General features: G+C 35.8%; 1 protein-coding gene across 5 annotated transcripts in view; it reads right to left on the bottom strand.

Moving 5' to 3' along the window:
* ERC1 (ELKS/RAB6-interacting/CAST family member 1) overlaps positions 1-20,631 on the bottom strand; it is a 511,095-nt gene that overhangs the window by 72,186 nt on the left and 418,278 nt on the right. For all 5 annotated transcript variants that reach the window (XM_049627032.1, XM_049627029.1, XM_049627031.1 and 2 more), the window contains one exon: positions 12,009-12,107. In XM_049627032.1, the coding sequence (XP_049482989.1) occupies positions 12,009-12,107 (99 nt within the window). The remainder of the gene's footprint in view (positions 1-12,008; positions 12,108-20,631) is intronic.

Below are 20,631 nucleotides of genomic sequence, written 5' to 3' on the forward strand. Positions count from 1 at the left end.
GAAAAAGGAAAAAAAAACAGAATATTTTAGCTCTTATGTGTTAGGCAAAAGTTTCTTAGAAACTAGAAAGCAATAACCACTAGAAACTGATGAATTAGACTTCAGTAAATTAAAGACTTCTGATAATGAAAAAATACCATTAAAAAACTGAACACACATGCCACAGACTAGGAGAAAATATTTGCGAGATATGTATCTCAAAAAGGACTGGTATCTAAACCATATAAAGAATGCTTACAACTTAATAAGACAAAAATTCAATTAAAAATAAAAATGTGAACAGATGCTTCAGAAAGGAAAACATGCAAATAGCCAGTCAGCACATGACAAAGTGCTCATCACTAATCAGTGACAGAATTAAAATGAAAACCACAATGAAATACCTGTATACAGCCATAAAAATGGTCAAAATAAAAAAAAAATAAAAAAAAAAAGGAAAGTATCAAATGTTTAGAAGGATGTGGAACAACCAGAAGTCTCATTTCTTGCTGGTGGGAGCAAAAAATATGATATAACCACTTTGAAAAAGTGGCAGTTTCTTATAAAACTCAAGAGATACCTATCAAATAACAAAGGTAAGTCCATTTGTAGGTAGTTACCTGAAGAAATAAAGGCATCTGTCCACCTAAAGATGTGTTTAAGAATAGTTTTACCCATAATTGCCCCAAACTGGAGACAGGCCAGACATCAAAGAGATCCAAATGAACTGTGATCAGTCACCACACAATGGAATACAACTAAGCAATAAAAATGAACTACATCTACAATTAAAAAAATGAATTTTATTTTTTATTTTATTTTATTCCAGTGTAGTTAATGTACAGTGTTGTAATAGTTTCAGGTGTACAATACAGCAATTCAAAAACTCTATACATTAGTCAGTGCTAATCATGATAAATGTACTCTTAATCTTCACCTATATCACCCATCCTCTCACCCATCTCTCTGCTGGTAACTACCAGTGTGTTCTCTATAGTTAAGGGTCTGTTTTTTGGTTTGTCTCTTTTTTTCCCCCTTTATTCATTTGTTTCTTCAATTCCACAGATGAGTGAAATCATATGGTATTTGTCTTTCTCTGACTGGCTTATTTAGCTTAGCATAATATTCTCTAGATCCATCCATGGTACTGCAAATGACAAAATTTCATTATTTTTTTATGGCTGGATAATATTCTATTGTATATATATACCATATATTCTTTATCTATTCATCTGTTGATGGACACGTGGGCTACTTTCATAATTTGGCTATACTGTAAATGTTGCACTAAACACAGGGGTGCATAAATCCCTTTGAATTAGTGTTTTGTATTCTTTGGCTAAATACCCAGGAGTGTGATTACTGGATTGCAGGGTAGCTCTATTTTTAATTTTTGAAAAACCTCTGTATTGTTTTTTACTGTGGGTGCACCAGTTTGTATTCCCACCAACAGTGCATGAGGGTTCCTTTTTTTCCCCACGTCCTTCTAACACTTGTTATTTCTTGAGATTTTGATTTTACCTATTCTAACAGGTGTGAAGTTTATTTTTGTTTTTATTTCCCTTGTCTAAGGAGACATATCTAGAATGATGTTGGTACATTCGATGTCAAAGACCTGTGCTCTCTTCAAGGACTTTTATGGTTTCAGGTCTCACATATAGGTCCTTACTCAAAAAAAACGAATGAAACTTAAATGTATTATGCTGAGTAAAATAAATCTTACACAAGAGTACAGACTGTATGATTCCATTTATATGTGGTTCTAGAACAGGCAAATTAATTTATGTCAAGCAAACACACAAACATTAACTGTGTTTGCCTCTAGGTGTGAGTACGTAGGTACAGACTGGGAAACGACAAGAGGTGAGAGAAAATTTTCTTGGGAGATGTTAATATTCTGTATCAGGGCCTGGCAAACAACAATGACCAAATGATCTAAATCCAGACAGCCGTTATTTTTGCATGTCTGTTGGCTAAGAATAATTTTTGCACTTTTTAATGGTTGGAGAAAACTATTTCATGATATGTAAAAATTCTATGAAATTCAAATCTCAGTGACCATAAATAAAGTTTTATTGGAACAGAACCATTCTTAATTACTTATTGTCCACTAATGCTTTCTCGCTACAGTGGTAGACTTAAGTAGCTGCTACAGAAACCTAAATATTTACTATGTAACTCTTAAAAAAATATTTGCTAACCCCTTTCTATATCTTAATAGGAGTTTAGGTCACACAAAACTCATAGAATAGCATAGCTTAAGATTGGTGCATTTCACTAATAAAAAAAGAAACCATAAATTTTTGAATTTTCATAAAATTTTCATAAAAACTCATAAAATTTTGAATTTTAATTAATAAGCATGGGGTGATGGATACAAGTGTCTCTTACTTTGAAATGCATGAAAAAATGAGACCGGTTGACATACAGATGGAAAGATGTGATAAAGTAAATGTAACAAAATCTTAGAGACTCTAGGTTTAAGACAATTTTTTTCAACTTTCCCGTATGTTGGAAAAGTTTCATAATAAGATGTTGAAAAAAAAAAAAAAAAAAGCAAAGATCCCATATAATTGAAGTTGGTAAAATTACTTAGTGTTTCAACTCACTTAAAAACTCAGCATGTAGCTGCTAGGTTGGCTACATAAAGTCTTGGTAGTAAGTATGGGTTGTGTACCTTTGTTAAAGTAAGCCCCAGTGTGAACATATTTAAAAACAATAAATTATGTAAATGATCCTTTTGGAGGAGCTTCCTATCCTAAGTAGTTCAACTCACGGAAGCCCCCAAACAGTACACATTCTTTAATATGCTAAGAGATCAACTACTAAAATCAATAGCTCTGTTCCCAAGTAGAGAACAAAAAGCTAAACAAAAGCTCAAAGGCAGTCCTTTTCCATTTCAAAACTTTAAGATATTTATCTGGGAAAGAAGGGTGCCTCTCTGTCTTACTTATATAATATTTCAAATAATAGTGCATATTTTGAATACATTTTGCCAGAAGATCACCATTAGTCGTTTTTCACTAAAAACGTTTAAAAAAAATTTTTTTTTAACGTTTTATTTATTTTTGAGACAGAGAGAGACACAGCATGAACGGGGGAGGGGCAGAGAGAGAGGGAGACACAGAATCGGAAGCAAGCTCCAGGCTCTGAGCCATCAGCCCAGAGCCCGACGCAGGGCTCGAACTCGCGGACTGCGAGATCGTGACCTGAGCTGAAGTCGGATGCTTAACCGACTGAGCCACCCAGGCGCCCCTGAAACGTTGTTTAAATTGTGGCAAAAAACCCCCACAAAAAACAAAAACCTGTAGTAAAACACACATAACATAAAAATTTCCATTTAACCATTTTTAAGTGTACAGTTCAGCAGTGTTAAGTATATTCACACTGGTGTGCAACCAACCTCTATATTTTTCACCTTCCAAAACTGAAACTCTAAACCCATTAAACAACTTCCCACTTCCTTCACTGCTTCTGTCTAAAAAAAATTTTTTTTTACTTTGAACAAAATCTGATTAAAAACATAGCTTCCATTTTGATATGGAAAATTAATTGAAAAAAATGAGTTTCAATGCAGAAATTTATTTTACAGAAGACAAAATTTCCCCCCAAGAATAGGACTCTTCTTTAAACATGGAGATGACTAAATAAAATAACAGGATGTGAGTGCCAGGTTTAAAAAGACCTTATAATTTTGGAGTCTTTCTCTAATACATGTTAGCGATATTTAAAGCAAGCAAGGAATATTGTATCTACATAAAGAAATTTATCTAGGACTTATAATTTTTTAAGGAAAATGCATTTGTAGTCTACTAACTGTAAGATATATTATTATAAAGATTAAGGTAAACATCTAAGAAAGTAGTTACATCAGAGGGGTTAACTGATAAATTTTACCCATTTTCCTTAAATGGAAGAAATTATATCAATTCTCTACAATCTCTTTCAGAGGACAGAAGCAGAGGGAATACTTCCTAACTCACTCTATGAGGCCAGCATTACCCTAATACCAAAACCAGGCAAAGACATCAGAAGAACAGAAAACTACAGACCAGTATCTCTCATTTACATAGATGCAAAAGACCTCAACAAAATATTTGCAACTGAATCCAACAATGCATAAAAAAAAATTATACACCAAGACCAAGTAAAATTTATCCCAGGTATGCAAGGCTGGTTCAACATTTGAAAATCAATTAGTGTAAGCCATCATGATCATCAACAGGCAAAATAAGGAAAATCACATAATTGTATTAATAGATGTAGACAAAACACTTGACAAAATCCAACACCAATTCATGATAATAGCTCTCAGTAAACTGGGAATAGAGAGGGGAACTTCCTCAACTTGATAAAGAATGTCTACAAAAAATATATATAAAGCTAACATCATACATAATGGTGGGAAATTTGAGCCTTTCCCACTAAGATCAGGTATATACAAGGATGGTCCCTGCACCACTTCTTTCCAATATTGTACTAGAAGTTCTAGTTAATGCAATAAGACAAAAAAAAAAAAAAAAAAAAAGGAAATAAAAGATTGGGAAGGAAGAAATAAAACTGTCTCTATTCAGAGATGACATTATTGTCTAGTAGAAAATCCAAATGACTGAAGAACAATAACAAAAACTCCTGGAACTAATAAGCAATTAATTACTGTTAGGATGTCCTTGGAACCACAGTAGAGGGGACAGCCATCTTGCCAGCACAACCCAACGAAAAGCCCCTAGTAGCTGCCAGAACGAATTGGAGGTCAACCAATCACCGAGCAACAGCACCACCTGATGCTAAAAATGCCCACCCAGACCTAAACCCGGAACCGCTGCAGCTTAAGAACCCCACCCCACCACACTTGGGTGCGACTTCCCTGACTCCTCTCTCTCTCCCTGAGTCACGGAACCTTGCCCGAGACCTTAGTTCCCAAATAAAGCCTTTGACTGCTAAAATTTTCTAGCCTCTGACTCCTATCTTTACCCTGCCTTACACCTGACCCTAACAATTACAATAATAAGGTTGTAGGGTATAAGGTTAATATAAAATCAATTGATTTCTGATATACCAACAATGAACAAGTGGAATTTGAAATAAAAAACACAATGCCATTTACATAGCATCCCCCCAAATGAAATACTTAAGTATAAATCTAACAAAATATGTACAAGATCTATATGAAGAAAATTACAAAATTCTGATGAATGAAATCAATGAAAAAACTAAACATGGAGAGACAGTCCAGGTTCATGGATAGGAAGACCCAGTATTGTCAAGATGTCAGTTCTTTCCAACCTGATCTCTAGATTCAATGCAATCCCAATCAAAATCCCAGCAAGTTATTTTGTGGAAAACAGAAAACTGATTCTGAAGTTCATATGGAGTGCCAAAAGATACAGAATAGTCAACATAATTTTGAAGGAGAAAACAAAGTTGGAGATCTGACACTACCTGACTTCAAGCCTTACTATAAAGCTACAGTAATAAAGATAATATAATATCGACAAAAGAACCAGCAAATAAATCAGTGGGAAAGAACAGAGAGCCCAGAAACAGACCCACATACTTAGAGTCACCTGATCTTTGGCAAAACAGTATAGGCAATAAAATGGAACACACAGAGTCTTTTCAAAAAATGATGCTAGAACTGGACATCCACATGCAAAAAGATCAGTCTAGGCACAAACTTTACACTTTTCAAAAAATCAGTTCAAAATGGATCATAGACCTAAATGTAAAATGCAAAGCTATAACATTCCTAGAAGATAATATAGGACAAAACCTAGGTGATCTTGGGTATGACAATGACTTTTTAGTCACGAAAGGCACGATCCATAAAAGAAATAATTGAAAAGTTCAACTTCATTAAAATAAAAAACTTCTGGGGGCACCTTTGGTAGCTCAGTCAGTTAAGTGTCTGACTTTGACTTAGGTCTTGATCTCGCAGTTCATGAGTTCGAGCCCCATGTCAGGCTCTGTGCTGACAGCTCAGAGCCTGAATTCTGTTTCAGATTCTATGTCTCCCTCTCTCTGCCCCTTCCCCTTTGCACTCTCTTTCTTTCAAAAATAAAAAATAAACATTAAAAAAAATGGGGTGCCTGGGTGGCTCAGTCAGTTAAGCATCCAACTTTGGCTCAGGTCATGATCTCCCAGTTTGTGGATTCCAGCCCCGCGTCGGGCTCTGTGCTGATAGCTGGAGCCTGGAGCCTGCTTTGGATTCTGTGTCTCCCTCTCTCTACCCCTCCCTCACTCCTGTCACTCTCTCTCTCAAAAATAAACATTAAAAAAAATTAAACATTTGTATTAAAAGTTTGTCTTACCAGTGATATCTCTAAGAAAGAAAAGTTTCATAACATACTGGTCCAAAACATGTTTTGAGACGCTATGGTGCTGATCGAATAGTCAGGCAACTCTTTCAGATTTTAGTCAGCGGAATGGTCTTATTCCAAGACCAAATGGTAAGTCTCTTGACAAATACATCCTTTATTTGAGGGGGTCTGCTGCTAGTTTACATAAAGCGCTTCCACAGAATGAAGTATACAAAGAGCACATGGCCATGGTACCTACTATGCTCCAGGTTCTTTCTAATGGCTATGAGTCACAGGTTCTAGGAGGAAAGTTTCTACCCGAAGGATGTTCAGTTTTCAACAGAAAATATTTCTCAATTATAGTCAACTCTTTTTTATTTAGAATGAAATTATGGGAGCCTGATTCTAGGGCTTAATTATGGCTTTCCTTTAAATTCTTAACATTTCTCTGTACAGGTCTTTTTGTTTCTAGACACTTTTCCTATCTTCCTTTTCAAAACTTCCCTTTCTTGTACTGGTAATGCTGACATTAAAGCTAACAGCTAATTCTATGCTCTTGGTTTCAGTGTAAACTTTACTGTTTCTTCTCTGGATTTCATGAATTCAAAAGTTAACTAATTTAATATAAACTTACTGAGGGCCTACTATATACTAGGAATTTTCTAGATGATAGAAATATACATTTTTTTTAAACGCTTATTTATTATTGAGAGACAGAGAGAGACAGAGCATGAGCATGGGAGGGGCAGAGAGAGGGGGAGACACAGAATCTGAAGTGGGCTCCAGGCTCTGAGCTGTCAGCACAGAGCCAGATGCGGGGCTCAAACTCACAAACCGTGAGATCATGACCTGAGCTGAAGTCAGACACTTAACCAACTGACTGAGCCACCCAGGTGCCCAAGATGATAGAAATAGAAAAGTAAACATATTGAAGGCCCTGCGCCCATGGGGACTACTTTCTACTGTAAGGGAAAAACAAGAAAGAAGAAAACACAAATTAAAGGGATGGAAAATAGTGGGAACACATTTCACATGGATTTCCTATAGGCTGAGGGGAGAGAGAAGGGACTCTCATGCTTTCTTCTTAAATACATTTTTAAAAAAAAATGTTTACTTACTTCTGAAGGAGAGAGAGACAGAGCATGAGTGGGGTAGGGGTAGAGAGAGAGGGAGACACAGAATCCAAAACAGGCTCCAGGCTCTGAGCTGTCAGCACTGAGCCTGACACAGGGCTCAAACTCACGAACCACGAGATCATGACTTGAGCTGAAATTGGACACTTAACCGACTGAGCCATGCAGGTGCCCTGGGACTTTCATGCTTTCTAACTGGAGGTAACACTTGCTTTCTTCTGCGTGTCTGAGGAGGGTTTCTTGACACCAAACTCTTTCAAAGAAAGTTTCAATGAATAAATCTCTTTTATAGAAAAATTCAAGGTGTTTTCTCAAGGGAAAAAAATTCCTCAGCATACAAGAGATTAAACTTTTGGTGACAGAAAGGGAGATATAATCATCAATATGTCTTAGATTATCTCTTTCACTGTCAGCTACTAGTTCCTCTTTCCATACCACAGAAATGCCTGGGGGCTTTAATGTCATATCTAAATCTTTTTTTTTTTTTTTTTTTTTTTTTTTTAGCACCCTTACAATATAAAATGAGGGCACTGGAATAGATATTAATAAAAATAGTAACTGACACTTACTGAATGCTGACTACTTCCTGGAGGGGGATTCAAGTTAATGATGACAGGAGCAACAACAAATATAATAATATAAGCAGAGTACATGGTGGAAGACACCGTTCAATTCATTTTACATACATTAACTTATTAATCTGTCCAACAACCCTACAAAGTAGTCCATTAATAAACCCATTTTTACAAAAAACTGAGTTAATTTCCCCAGGCCATGAAGAAGGTGGAGGAGTCTAGATGCAAAGCAGTGCTGTCTGACTCCACAAAGTTTATGCCTTTCACAACTCATCTGCTTCTCACAACAACACCCATTTGAAAGATGAAGAAATTGAACTGCGGGGAGATTAAGTATCTTGTCCGAAGTCACAAGTTAAATACATGGTGGTGTTAAGATTTCACCAGAGACATTCTGCTCCAAAACCTAGAGTCTTAACCATCATGTTCTGCCACTTCTTATGAAATTACCGAGACCCCTCTCAGCTCCGTACTTCTATGATTCTCTTCCTGAGTATTGATTATATCTAGTAAGACCTAGGTTTTGCTGTTGATATGTACTGTGTTTTACAAAAGGTTTGAGATGTAAAGTATTATTTATATTCTTAAGTTTTATAAGGTAAATCATCAATTTCAAAAGTTTAAAGTTTTGTTAGGAAAAACTTTTCTGCAAGAAAACAAGTGAGGAAAACTGGAGGTCAAGTCATTACATCTGCAGTCACTCATGCATTTCTTATGAAACCCTTATGATAACATGACATTTATAGCACATTTTAGAAAATTGGAAGTATTGTATCATAGGAACTCCACTTAAGACCAGCTAATTACAACTCCACTGTGTTAAACCAATGGTAGTTAATATTTTAGTGCAGTAAGCTGTACTTTTATTTGGAAAAAATAAACTTTTGGAATAAACTTATTTAGAAAAAGGAAACTTCTTTTGGAAAAAAAAATTACTAGCATTTCAACTCTCTGTAGGAGTTATTCTATTAGGGAAGTAGAGAAAATACAGTGGAGACTTTAGGAACAAGTGTACGTGAAGGTTTGCTCATTTTTCAGTCTCCTGGTGAAGTTACATATGGGCCTTCTTCCTGTACCACTAACTTGTTTCTTCTGATTGGCTAGAAAAAGGGTATACAATCAATACAATCCTATTCATATACATCAGGTACGTGCTTCCTGCTAAGGCATGCCAAGATATGTTCTGCCAAAATAGACATGGCAGGTTCATTTAGAAGGAGGGGACTGGTAAACTATATTCAACTACTGTATGGCCCCCACATCCTTCACGATGACAAATAGCTACCCTTAGGGGGTAGTGTAGATAAAGAGAATTAGCACACTAATTTTCTCAGCTTTAGCTTTGTCTGGCATGCAACACTCTAACTGAAAGAGGTTTTTGGCTGGTACACATTTCGCCTTTTACACCCTCAGGATAAAGTCATTTGGAAAGCTTCCCATCTTCACAGTATATGCCCCTTTCCACAACTTACCTCATCATCCTTCTTGGCTGTGTTTGCTAGTGAGAGGTTTACACATGTTCTCATCATTTTAAGAAGTATAACACTAAGACACAGAATTTTCAGGGAGAACTGACTCCAAAAGAGTGAGATCACCAATAAGCAAGGGCAGTGAATCCAGGGAGTGCAAGGCCACCAATATGTGTGAACTTATTAATTGTAATTATTTTTTTTTCTAAGAAAAGGATTTCCTTAGTCAAACCTCCAGGGCATCAGATCAAAGGGAGATACTACCACAGCTGGACTGTATTTTCCAGCCAATTGGCCTGGAAAGGAGAATCTAGACAGTGTCCTGGCAACTGTTTAACACAGCAGCAATCCATAAAAGAGAGGGAAAGAATTCTTTAGACCAATTTTTTAAAAGGTCTTCCTTTACTTCTTTACTTCTTAAAGGACAGTTTGAGAGTAATGTCAAAGCCCTAGGGTATGTAGGCACTCTGTAAGAACCATTGACCCTGGGAATTCAGAGCATCCTTCTACAGATAGAAACAAAAAGTTTTAGTTCACAGCACAATTTTTTTAAAGACATATATTTATAATTAATTATCATAAAAAGTATATCCCAAACCTACTGGCAGAATTTTTGAACAATTTTCTACTTCCAGTTTGATGTAAGTCACTATGAACCTTACCAGGACACTGCTGAATCACACTAGATAAGGTAGTTTATTAATAAAATCACAAAAGGAGAAATTTATTTATATGCCCTGGAAGTTCTCCCAAAAATGTACATAAAGAAATTATAAAGGTGACTATTAACACACAAGAAAAAAAAGCCACAAAACCCAACCCCACTATGTCAGAAGCATAGCAATACACACAGGAGTCATGTGAAAATGAGAACACAGAAAGCACACCAAACAATTTCATGAATTACAAAGAAACAAGATGTGAGAATGATTGTGTAAAAAAAAAAAATGAAAGCAAACAAACAGAAAACATTTCTATAGTTAAGGAAAGGTGTTTCTCACCGTTCTGAACAAAATGGCTGAACTAAGAGCATCTGATTGGCTATGCCCATATACCCTCCTCCTCATCCTAGGGGAGAGAGTTGACAAAGGGAACAATGTCCCAGAGCAGCATGGGAATGAAAAAGAGTTGGTTAGTATTTAAAACAAAGACATAAGCATAATGTAGTAGAAGAAAATGGTCTCTAAATTCTTGACTCTTCTTATATTAGATTCTAATTCCCTAAATTCCCTAACCTACTCAAATTAGTAATTAGTTTGTTGTTACACTTCTACTCTTCCTACCTTTCCAGGATACTGTCTCCATTTCAGAGCAAGATCTGGGCAACATTATCAGGTTGAAGGCTTTTGTTTATTTTTGCCTTTTCTTCAAACTTTCCCCATTTCTGTTTGCCTCCCACTACTCCCAGGCATCCAATTCTTGTATTTATACATTATCAAAACCTATTTCAAGGAAAGAATCTAATACTCATCTTATATGCACTGGCATAAATTTAATTCTGGGTATCAAGAACAGGCAGAGATAGCAAAAGTATTTCTTGGCAAAGAAAGACTGCTGACCTCAGACAGACAGTTCTCCATTCTGCCTACATTAAGATTGGTATTGTTTTCCCTCTAAAACATAAGGCTTGCCTAAACTGGTTTAGTAAATGTCATCAAACTATGACTCTGCCTTCTGTATCTTACAAAAAAATCGCAATTTGGATATTATTGCTGCTTTCATCTGCAATATTTCTTCTTCTAAGACAATGCCATGGCTATCATTCAGTGGGGATGTTTAGTGGGGGAGTTTCCCTTGACTTTTTAGTCATATGGATGTAATTACTTAACTATTATTATTATTTTTTTCCTTCAGCTATACATTTTAAGATTGAGTGTGATGGAGATGTTGAAATCCGATTTTTGGCAATGGGATATGAGGTAATCTGTTCACCACTCTCTCCCATCCATCATTTTCAAGATCTTGGGAGAGTTCAGTTCTTCCAAAAGACTGGAGTTGAATATGGCTCCCTTTAGACTCATCAATGCCCCTTTTGCATTGATGAGAAGCTGAAGGCAATAATTTTCCTTAAGAATGACAAATACTGGAGGGATCAACCAAGGAAATGAGAGAGAAGAAATTTTCATTCTTTATAATGGGTGATGATCAGAGATTTTAAAATTTGCAATTAAACAATAGTTATCTCTAAACAGAGTTGTGCCTTATTGAACTCAAAAGAGTTTTTTTTATAAGGCATTGTTTTAATAAGAAAAGTAGGACATTTACAAATTAGTATATATCTGTGAGATTAATCTTTTTTCTCAACCCAATTCAATGATTTTTTATAGTCCTAAACTTTCGAGTATCTCCTCTTAAAATATTCAGAATCATCCACCACCACCTTCCTATAGAAAAACTGAATCTGTGTTTAAAAACATGAGTGAAGGAGATATCAGAAACTGATGATTTAATTTTATTTTTCTAACTTATATTCTGGAATTTGTAACATGCTGGTATAAAATACAAGGAAATAAAAGCACATTTGTTTCATAAAACATTCAAGAGCAGTCTTACCTGGTCTGGGGAGGGCTTGTGATTGGTTTGATTGGAACGGGAGGACATGAAGCGGTCATCCTCATAGTTGTCCGCCATTAGCTTCATTCTATTTTGTGTCTAAGAAGAAATGGTTCATGAAGTTAAAATGAGATAAAAATTTCTATGATACACTGAAAAGTAACAAGTACCTTAAGAATGTCATAAGAAACAGGGGTGCCTGGGTTGCTTAGTCGGTTAACCATCTGACTTTGGCTCAGGTCATGATCTCGCGGTTCGTTAGTTCGAGCCCTGCCATCAGGCTCTGTGCTGACAGCTCAGAGCCTTGAGTCTGCTTCGGATTCTGTGTCGCCCTCTCTCTCTGCTCCTCCCCTAACTGTGATCTCTCTCTTTCTCAAAAATAAATAAGCACTAAAAAAATTAAAAAAAAAAAAAAAAAAAAGAATGTCCTAAGAAACAATAAAATTAATTCTGTCTGAAATAAAATGAACATCAGATTTCTGAAGATATCAGGGAAAATTTAGGCACTGCACTGAACTGAATTGTGCACCCCTCCTCTGTCTCCATTCATGTTGGATTCCTAACCCTCAATGTAAGTATATCTGGCTAGAGTCTTTAGGAGGTAATTAAGGTTAAATAAGGCTATCAGGGTGGGGTCCTAATCTGATAGGACTGTGGTCTTTTAAGAAGAGGAAGAGATCATTCTCATTCTCACTTTCATTCACCACCCCCCCACCCCCACTATAGGAGAAAACATTATGAAGTTGGCTTCTGCAAGCCAGGAAGAGAACTCTCACCAGGAACTGAATCAGCTGGCACCTTGATCTTGGACTTCTCACAGTCTCCAGCATTGTGAGAAAATAAATTTCTGCAGTTTAAGCCATCCAGTTTATGGTATTTTGTTATGGCAGCCCAAGCAAACTATGACAGGCACCAAAATTAGTATAGAGATTTTGGAGGGAAAGAGTAATCTTCCCAAATTAAGCCCTCTATGCAGTGCTTGCTTTATTTTTTATTTAAAAAAATCTTTTTAATGTTTATTTATTTTCAAGAGAGAGACAGAGAGACAGCATGAGTGGGGGAGGGGCAGAGAGAGAGGGAGACACAGAATCCAAAGCAGGCTCCAGGCTCTGAGCTGTCAGCACAGGGCCCAACATGGGGCTCGAACACATGGACCATGAGATCATGACCTGAGCTGAAGTCGGATGCTTAACTGACTGAGCCACCCAGGTGCCCCAGTGCTTGCTTTATTTTTAAAAATAAAGACTGGAATGGTGTGCCTGGCTGGCTTAGTCAGTACAGCATACAACTCTTGATTTCAGATTCATGAATTCATTGCCCCACATGGGAGTAAGGCCCACTTAAAAAAAAAAAAAAAAAAGGTTTAAAAAAGTAAAATACAATAAAGACTGGATTATATTATATCTAGGATAGGACTCTGTAACTCTTTTTTCACTTCATGATATGTATGACCCATATTTCCATGTTACTATAAAAACTACTCATTTTTTAAACAACTATTCAATTTGGGGGCATGTTATATTATATACAGACCATAAACATTGGGGGGAATAGTTCTGTAAGTGAAATGACATACCTACAAAATCTAAGAGAATCAACCGAAAAACTGTTACAACTTATAATAAAGTTCAGTGAGATGATTAGACAGAAGCTACATATATAAAATTCAATAGCTTTTCTTTACACCATCAATAAGCATTCAGTTTTTCAAAATAAATCACATCTCCCAACCAGAGAGTTCTATAGGGCCTCAGCTCTGGTGGAGCTGGTGTCAGGTTTTATTTCACAACCAGACCAGAGTATACCTGGCTAAAACTTGCCACAATCAGGCCAGGGACCAAACACTGCTCACAGCAGGCAAGGAGGAACCTCCGCAGATGACTGGCCTGAAGGACAGATCAGCCAAAACACAAGAGCAGAGTGCATGCAGCACATACCAGAGACATTTCTTGAAGTGCTAGGCCGGGGCACTACATGACTCCTTCTTCCTAAGGACAATAGTTTGAGGAGCAGGAGACATAACTGGATTTTCTAACACAGAGAAGAAGGCAGAGACTTAGACAAAATGCCATGATGGAGAAATTCATCCCAAATGAAAGAGGAAGATAAGGTCACGGCCAGAGATCTAAGCAAAACAGATGTAAGTAACAGGCCTGATGGAGAATTTAAAGTAACAATCATTAAGGATACGCACTGGGCTTGAGAAAAGAATAGACGACATCAGTGAGACCCTTATCACCAGTATAAAAGAGTTAAGAAAGAATCAATCATAGATGAAGAATGCCATAAATGAGATTGGAAACAGGCATGATGCAATGAACAGCAGGCTGGAAGAAGCAGAAGAATGAATTAGTGACCTAGAAAAAATAATGGAAAATAAAGAAGCTGAACAAAAGAGAGAAAGAAGAATTATAAAACACAGGAACAGACTTAGGGAACTCAGTGACTCCTTCAAACATGGTAACATCCATCTTATAAGAGTCCCAAAAGAAGAGACAGAAAAGGGGGCAGAAAATTTATTTCAAGAAATGATAGCAGGAAACTTCCCTCATCTGGGGGAAGGAAACAGACATCCAGATCCAGAAGGAATAGAGAACTCCCATCAAAATCAACAAAGCAGGCCAACACCAAGACATATTGTAATTAAATTTGTAAAATATAGTGGTAAAGAAAAAATCTTAAAAGCAGCAAAAGAAGTCCCTAACTTACAAAGGAAAACTCAAAGCCTAGCTGGACATTTCTCCACAGAAACATGGCAAGCCAGAAGAGACTGGCATGATATATTCAAAGTGCTGGATGGGAAAAATCTGTAGTCAGGAACACTCTATCCAGCAAAGCTATCATTTAGAAGAGGAGAGATAAAGAGTTTCTCAGACAAACAAAAACTAAAGGAGTTAGTGACCACTAAATCAGCCCTGCAAGAAATATTAAAGGGGATTCGTTGAGTGTAAAGAACAGCCCAAAAGTGACAAAGACAAGGAAGGATCTGAGAAAATCTCCAGAAATAATGACAAAACAAGTAATAAAATGGCAATAAATACATATCTACTTATAATTACCTTGAATGTAAATGGACTAAACGCTCCAATCAAAAGACATAGGGGGTCAGAATGGTTAAAAAAAACAAGACCCATCTATTTGCTGCCTATAGGACTCATTTTAGACCTAAAGACACCTGCAGATTGAAAGTGAGGGGGTAGAGAAACATGTCCCATGCAAATGGATGTCAAAAGAAAGCTGGTGTAGCAATTCTTATATTGGGCAAACTAGATTTTTTTGTTCTGTATTGTTTTTATCCTGCTTTGGTATCACGGTGATGCTGGCCTCATAGAGTGATTTTGAATGTGTTTCCTCTATTCCATTTTTTGTAAGATTTTGATAAAGATTATTTTTATTATTTTTTTTGTGATACAGAATGAGAGAGAGAGACCTGAGTTGAAATCAAGAGTTGAATGCTTGACTGAGCCACCCAGATTGTCATTATTTTTTAATTTTTTACTTATTTTTAAGTTTATTCATTTTTTTTTTTTGAGAGGGGAGGAGGAGGCAGAGAGAGAGGGAGAGAGAGGGAATCCCAAGCAGGCTCTGCACTGTCAGCACAGAGCCAAACTCAGGGCTCAAACTCATGAACCGTGAGATTATGACCTGAGCTGAAACCACAAGTCGGATGCCTAACCAACTGAGTCAACCCAGGCACCACTGTCATTATTTTTTTTAATGTTTAAAAAAATTTTTTTAAATTTATTTATTTATTTGGGGGGGGGGGAGAGAGAGAGACAAAGGGAGAGAGAGAATCTCAAACAGGCTTTGTACTGTCAGTGATGAATGAGACCCATCAGGGCTTGAATTTGCAATCTGTGAGATCATGACATGAGCTGAAATCAAGAGTCAGACACTTAACCAACTGAGCCACACAGTAGCCCCAGTTTTTAAAAAATTTTTAAAGGTTTGGTAGAATCCACCAATGAAGCCACATAGTCTTGCACTTTTCTGTGCTGGGAGATTTTTGATTTCCTAATTCAACTTTCGTTCTTTCATGTTATTGGTCTAAGAAGATTTCTTATTTTTTTGGAGTCAAGATTCATGATTCATTCTTGGTAACATGTGTGTTTTTAGGAATTATGTTTTTTTCCTAAGTTATCTGATTTGTTATTATTATTGTTTACAGTAATCTGTTATCACACTATGTATTTCTGTGGTTATCTGTTGTATTATTTTCTCTTCCATTTCTCATTTTGGTTTTTGAGACTTCTCTTTTTTTCCCTTAACTAATGAAGTTAAAGCATTGCCAATTTTATTATTTTTTTAAACTGGTCATTACTTTCAATGTTACGTTATTGTTTATTCTGGTCTCTATTTTATCTATTTTTGATTTTTTCTTTGTTATTTCCTTCCTCTACTAAATTTCAGCTAAGTTTCTTCTTTGTCTAGTCCTTGTGGTATAATGTTAGTTGTTTATCTGAACTTAAAAAAATTTTTTTTAATTTTTTTAACGTTTTATTTTTTGAGAAACAGAGTATGAGCAGGGGAGGGGCAGAGAGAGAGACACACACACACAGAATACAAAGCAGTCTCCAGCTGAGCTGTCAGCACAGAGCCTGACACGGGTCTCAAACCCATGAACGTGAGATCATGACCTGAGCCAAAGTTGGATGCTTATCCAACTGAGCCACCCAGGTACCCCAATGAACTTTTAAAAATAGAAATAACAACATAAAAATCAGGTTCTTTGAAATTAATAATAGATAAATGTTCAGCAAAACATGTCAAGAATAAAAGACATAGACCCATAATAGAAGGAACCAAATTGGACGTATAACTATAGACAGAAATTTTAAAAACCATCAAATACTGTACGTATGCCAATACATTTGCATACTTAGGTAAAGGGGATACTTTTCTTAAAAAATAACTTACCAAAAATGATGCAAGAAGAAATATTAAATATTAATAAATCAACAGTACATGAACTCTCTCATTTCACTATGTAGGTAATGCAAACATCTTGCATAATGGTAAAAGTTTTGAAGTGAAAGCATTAAATTGAAGGACAAAAAAGAACTTTTACCACTGCTCCAATTCAACATTATTTTTTTAATAAAAAAGTTTTTTTTTAATGTTTGCTTATTTAGAGAGAAAAAAGAGAGAGAGAGAGAGAGAGAGAGAGCGAGCAAGCAAGCAGGGAAGGGGCAGACAGGGCTGGAGACACAGAATCCAAAACAGGCTCCAGGCTCTGAGCTGTCAGCACAGAACCCAATGAGGGGGTCAAACTCACAAGCGATGGGATCATGACCTGAGCTGAAGTTGGATGCTTAACCGACTGAGCCACCCAGGTGCCCCATCCTATTCAACATTATAATGAAAGTCCTAGCCAGGGCAATAAGGAAATCAAATGAAATCAAAGATATAGAAATTGAAAAGGAAAAGATAAAACTTTCAATATTTGCATTATCTCACTGCCTAAAATATCCATGAGATCTACAAATTATGAGACAGATGACAGTTAAATGTAAGTATTAACCAAGTAAATACGTAATATGAAAAAAGAAAACATAGCAATAGCTAGTAAAATATGAAGAAATTAGGAAAGTACGTATTTTTCTAAACAAAAATGATCTGTGAATGAAATCATAAAATAGTAATTAAGAGCACCAAAGAATAACATCAAATGGAAAGACAGAACATGTTTTACAAGTCATGATACCCTTCATATAAAGCTTAAAAGCATATGAAATAATGGTATCAGCTGCTCTGGAGTATGTACATATACAGTACAAGTGTACAGAAAAGGAGATATTAGTGGTGTGGAAGGTGGGAAAGGGTAAAGGACTGATGTATGTGATCAGGAATGGGTGACAGTTATCTCTAGCAGTTTCACATATGTTTCTTAATCTGTGTGGTGAGTATATGGATGGATATTACTATTTTCTGTACTGTCACAGTCCTATTTATTTTATGTATCTTATTGTTCTCTAAGCTATTTTTTTTTTTTTTTAAGGTTTTTTTTTTTTACGTTTTTTTTTTTTTTTTTTTGGGACAGAGAGAGACAGAGCATGAACGGGGGAGGGACAGAGAGAGAGGGAGACACAGAATCGGAAACAGGCTCCAGGCTCCGAGCCATCAGCCCAGAGCCTGACGCGGGGCTCGAACTCACGGACCGCGAGATCGTGACCTGGCTGAAGTCGGACGCTTAACCGACTGCGCCACCCAGGCGCCCCTAAGCTATTTTTTTATTACATATGTTTTATAGTTTAAAAATATTCATGGAACAATGTGGTCCTTCTACAGGGTTTAAAAATTACAAGCAAAAAATGTGAGTTATAAAATTTTTAAAAGTCAGTAGGCTGACACATTCATTATATTAAATTTATTCCTGCAGTGAAGAGGGAGAAAAGAGAGAGAGAGAGACAAACCAAGAAATAAACTCGTAACTATAGAGAACAAATTGATGGTTACCAGAGGGGAGATGCGTTGAAATAGGTGATGGGTGAAATAGGTGATGGGGATTAAAGAGTCACTTATGATAAAAACAAAAGAACTGAAAGCAAAAAAAAAAATTTATTCTAAAATCTAATTAAGTGGCTGCATAGTATTCAGTTGAATGGACACTGAGTCTCATATAGTTGGGCATTTAGGTTCTCCACATTTTTACCTAACAATACATGCACATTAGTAAGTCGTTTCCTCTCTCCAGTATATAATGTCAGCAAAGAAAATACTTAACCAAATTTCTCTTTTCTGAGATGACTTAGGGCGACCTTGAAATATGTAGGGTAATTTTTCTTATGTCATGTGGTATTTCATGACAAATGGAAAGTTTTCTACAAAGTAGCTCTTGGGAGACAGGAGAGAGGAAAGGGCAAAGAGGTGTACCCGGAAAGTGAGCAAAACACTTGCTCACTTTTGGTTAAGAATGTGGTTAAGAAACTTTTTCATGTTGACTTTAGTAGTAATGCACACTGAAAATAAACTTGGCTAGTTATTTTCTTAGAATACAACACAATCTTTAATATGTGATACCCAGTTTAAGTTTAAAACCAACTTAAAAGAAGTGCTAATAAAGAACATACAAATCCACTTTGAAGGCAGAATGTATTTCATGTATTTCTTAGGAATGAATATGAAATCCTCCCAAAGGAATTGATCACCAAAGATTACTTATTAAATACATGTAAAGTGAATGAAGACATAGTCTTATGACATAGTCATAAGAACTTATTCTCCATTTCTGTAAGACATAAAGATAATCAAAGTCTAGTGTTTCTATGTCTAGTATTCAGAAATTTGATTTTTAAGTTTGCTTCCTGCATAGTCATGAGGTTGAGCTCTAAAATACTGACAGCTCACAGAACATTAGAAATTATACAGATTGTATAAATGATTCTGTGCTCCTAAGGAGCTCTTGTTCTATGCTCCTCTAAAGATAAGACCAACAAGCAAAAGGAAGAAGTCCTTTATGTTTTACTGACATGAAAGATATTTTATATCCAGATATTTTCCCTCTTAAACCATGCCATGTGCATGTGCAGATAGTTAAATTCCTCTGGTCCTAATGACATACAGAATAAGATTGTCTGAAGAAAAGAAGGGAGAGAAAAAGAAAGGAAGAAACTTACTAAAATAAAGTTCTGTAGTTGTAAATGCATATCCATGAATATAGGCATACATACTCACTCAGAGGAAAAGGAGTTCATTATTTTTCCGTAATCTTTTCTTTTAATATTAAGATGCCAGTGCTCAAACAAGGTATTAGAGAAACTGTATTTCACAGAAAAATACTTAGTTAAGGTAAGAAATGGTGTATGTTAGTCATCTGAACACAGTAAAAGAAAAGGTTTGAATTCTAATCAGTTATCTAGTTCACTAATCTTTGCTTTTCAGTTTGTGATAATATTATTAACCTACCTAAATAAGTTTTAGAAATAATAATAGTTGGAAATATTTTGATATATTTTAGAAAACATTCTGTGAATAAATTTTACCCTTACTAATTTGGGTTATTTCCAATTATAATTATTAAGAAAATATTAAAATTACTTCTGCATATATTTGTTGAGCCTTGGAAATAATTTTATCATAGTGAACTGTAATTAAACTTTAGTTATATTGATATCTGATACACAAAATGAAAAAAGCATAACTCCTAACAATTTCAGTTAGGTGTGTCAAATTCAGTGCTGGTTATACATTTAACAAAATCTCAACAGATTACCTTCGAGCTTTGTTTTAAACTTTGTTTCATGAAAAAATATAGATTAGTCATTATTATTTTTTTTAAATTTTATTATTTTTTTAGTAATCTCTACACCCAACGTGGGGCTCAAACTTAAAACCTCAAGATCAAGAGTTGTATGCTCTAGCAACTGAGCTGGCCAGGTGCCCCAGTCATTAAGTTTTCTTGAGTTGTGCTATATATTTGTCTTTTTATACACAAATGACTGAACATTATCTTTGTAGTTGGGAAAATTTCTTTTCCACTGGTTGAACAGCTTTTGAAAGAACAATGTGAGGCAATGTAATAGGAAGGGGATGGCAATAAGATTAGAAGAAACATGTGCTGAATTTAGCCCAACAGCTGTCATAGTCAGATTACCTTTACATCCTATTTTATTTTCTCAACTGG

This window comes from Panthera uncia, chromosome B4, assembly GCF_023721935.1.
Source record: "Panthera uncia isolate 11264 chromosome B4, Puncia_PCG_1.0, whole genome shotgun sequence".
NCBI lineage: Eukaryota > Metazoa > Chordata > Mammalia > Carnivora > Felidae > Panthera > Panthera uncia.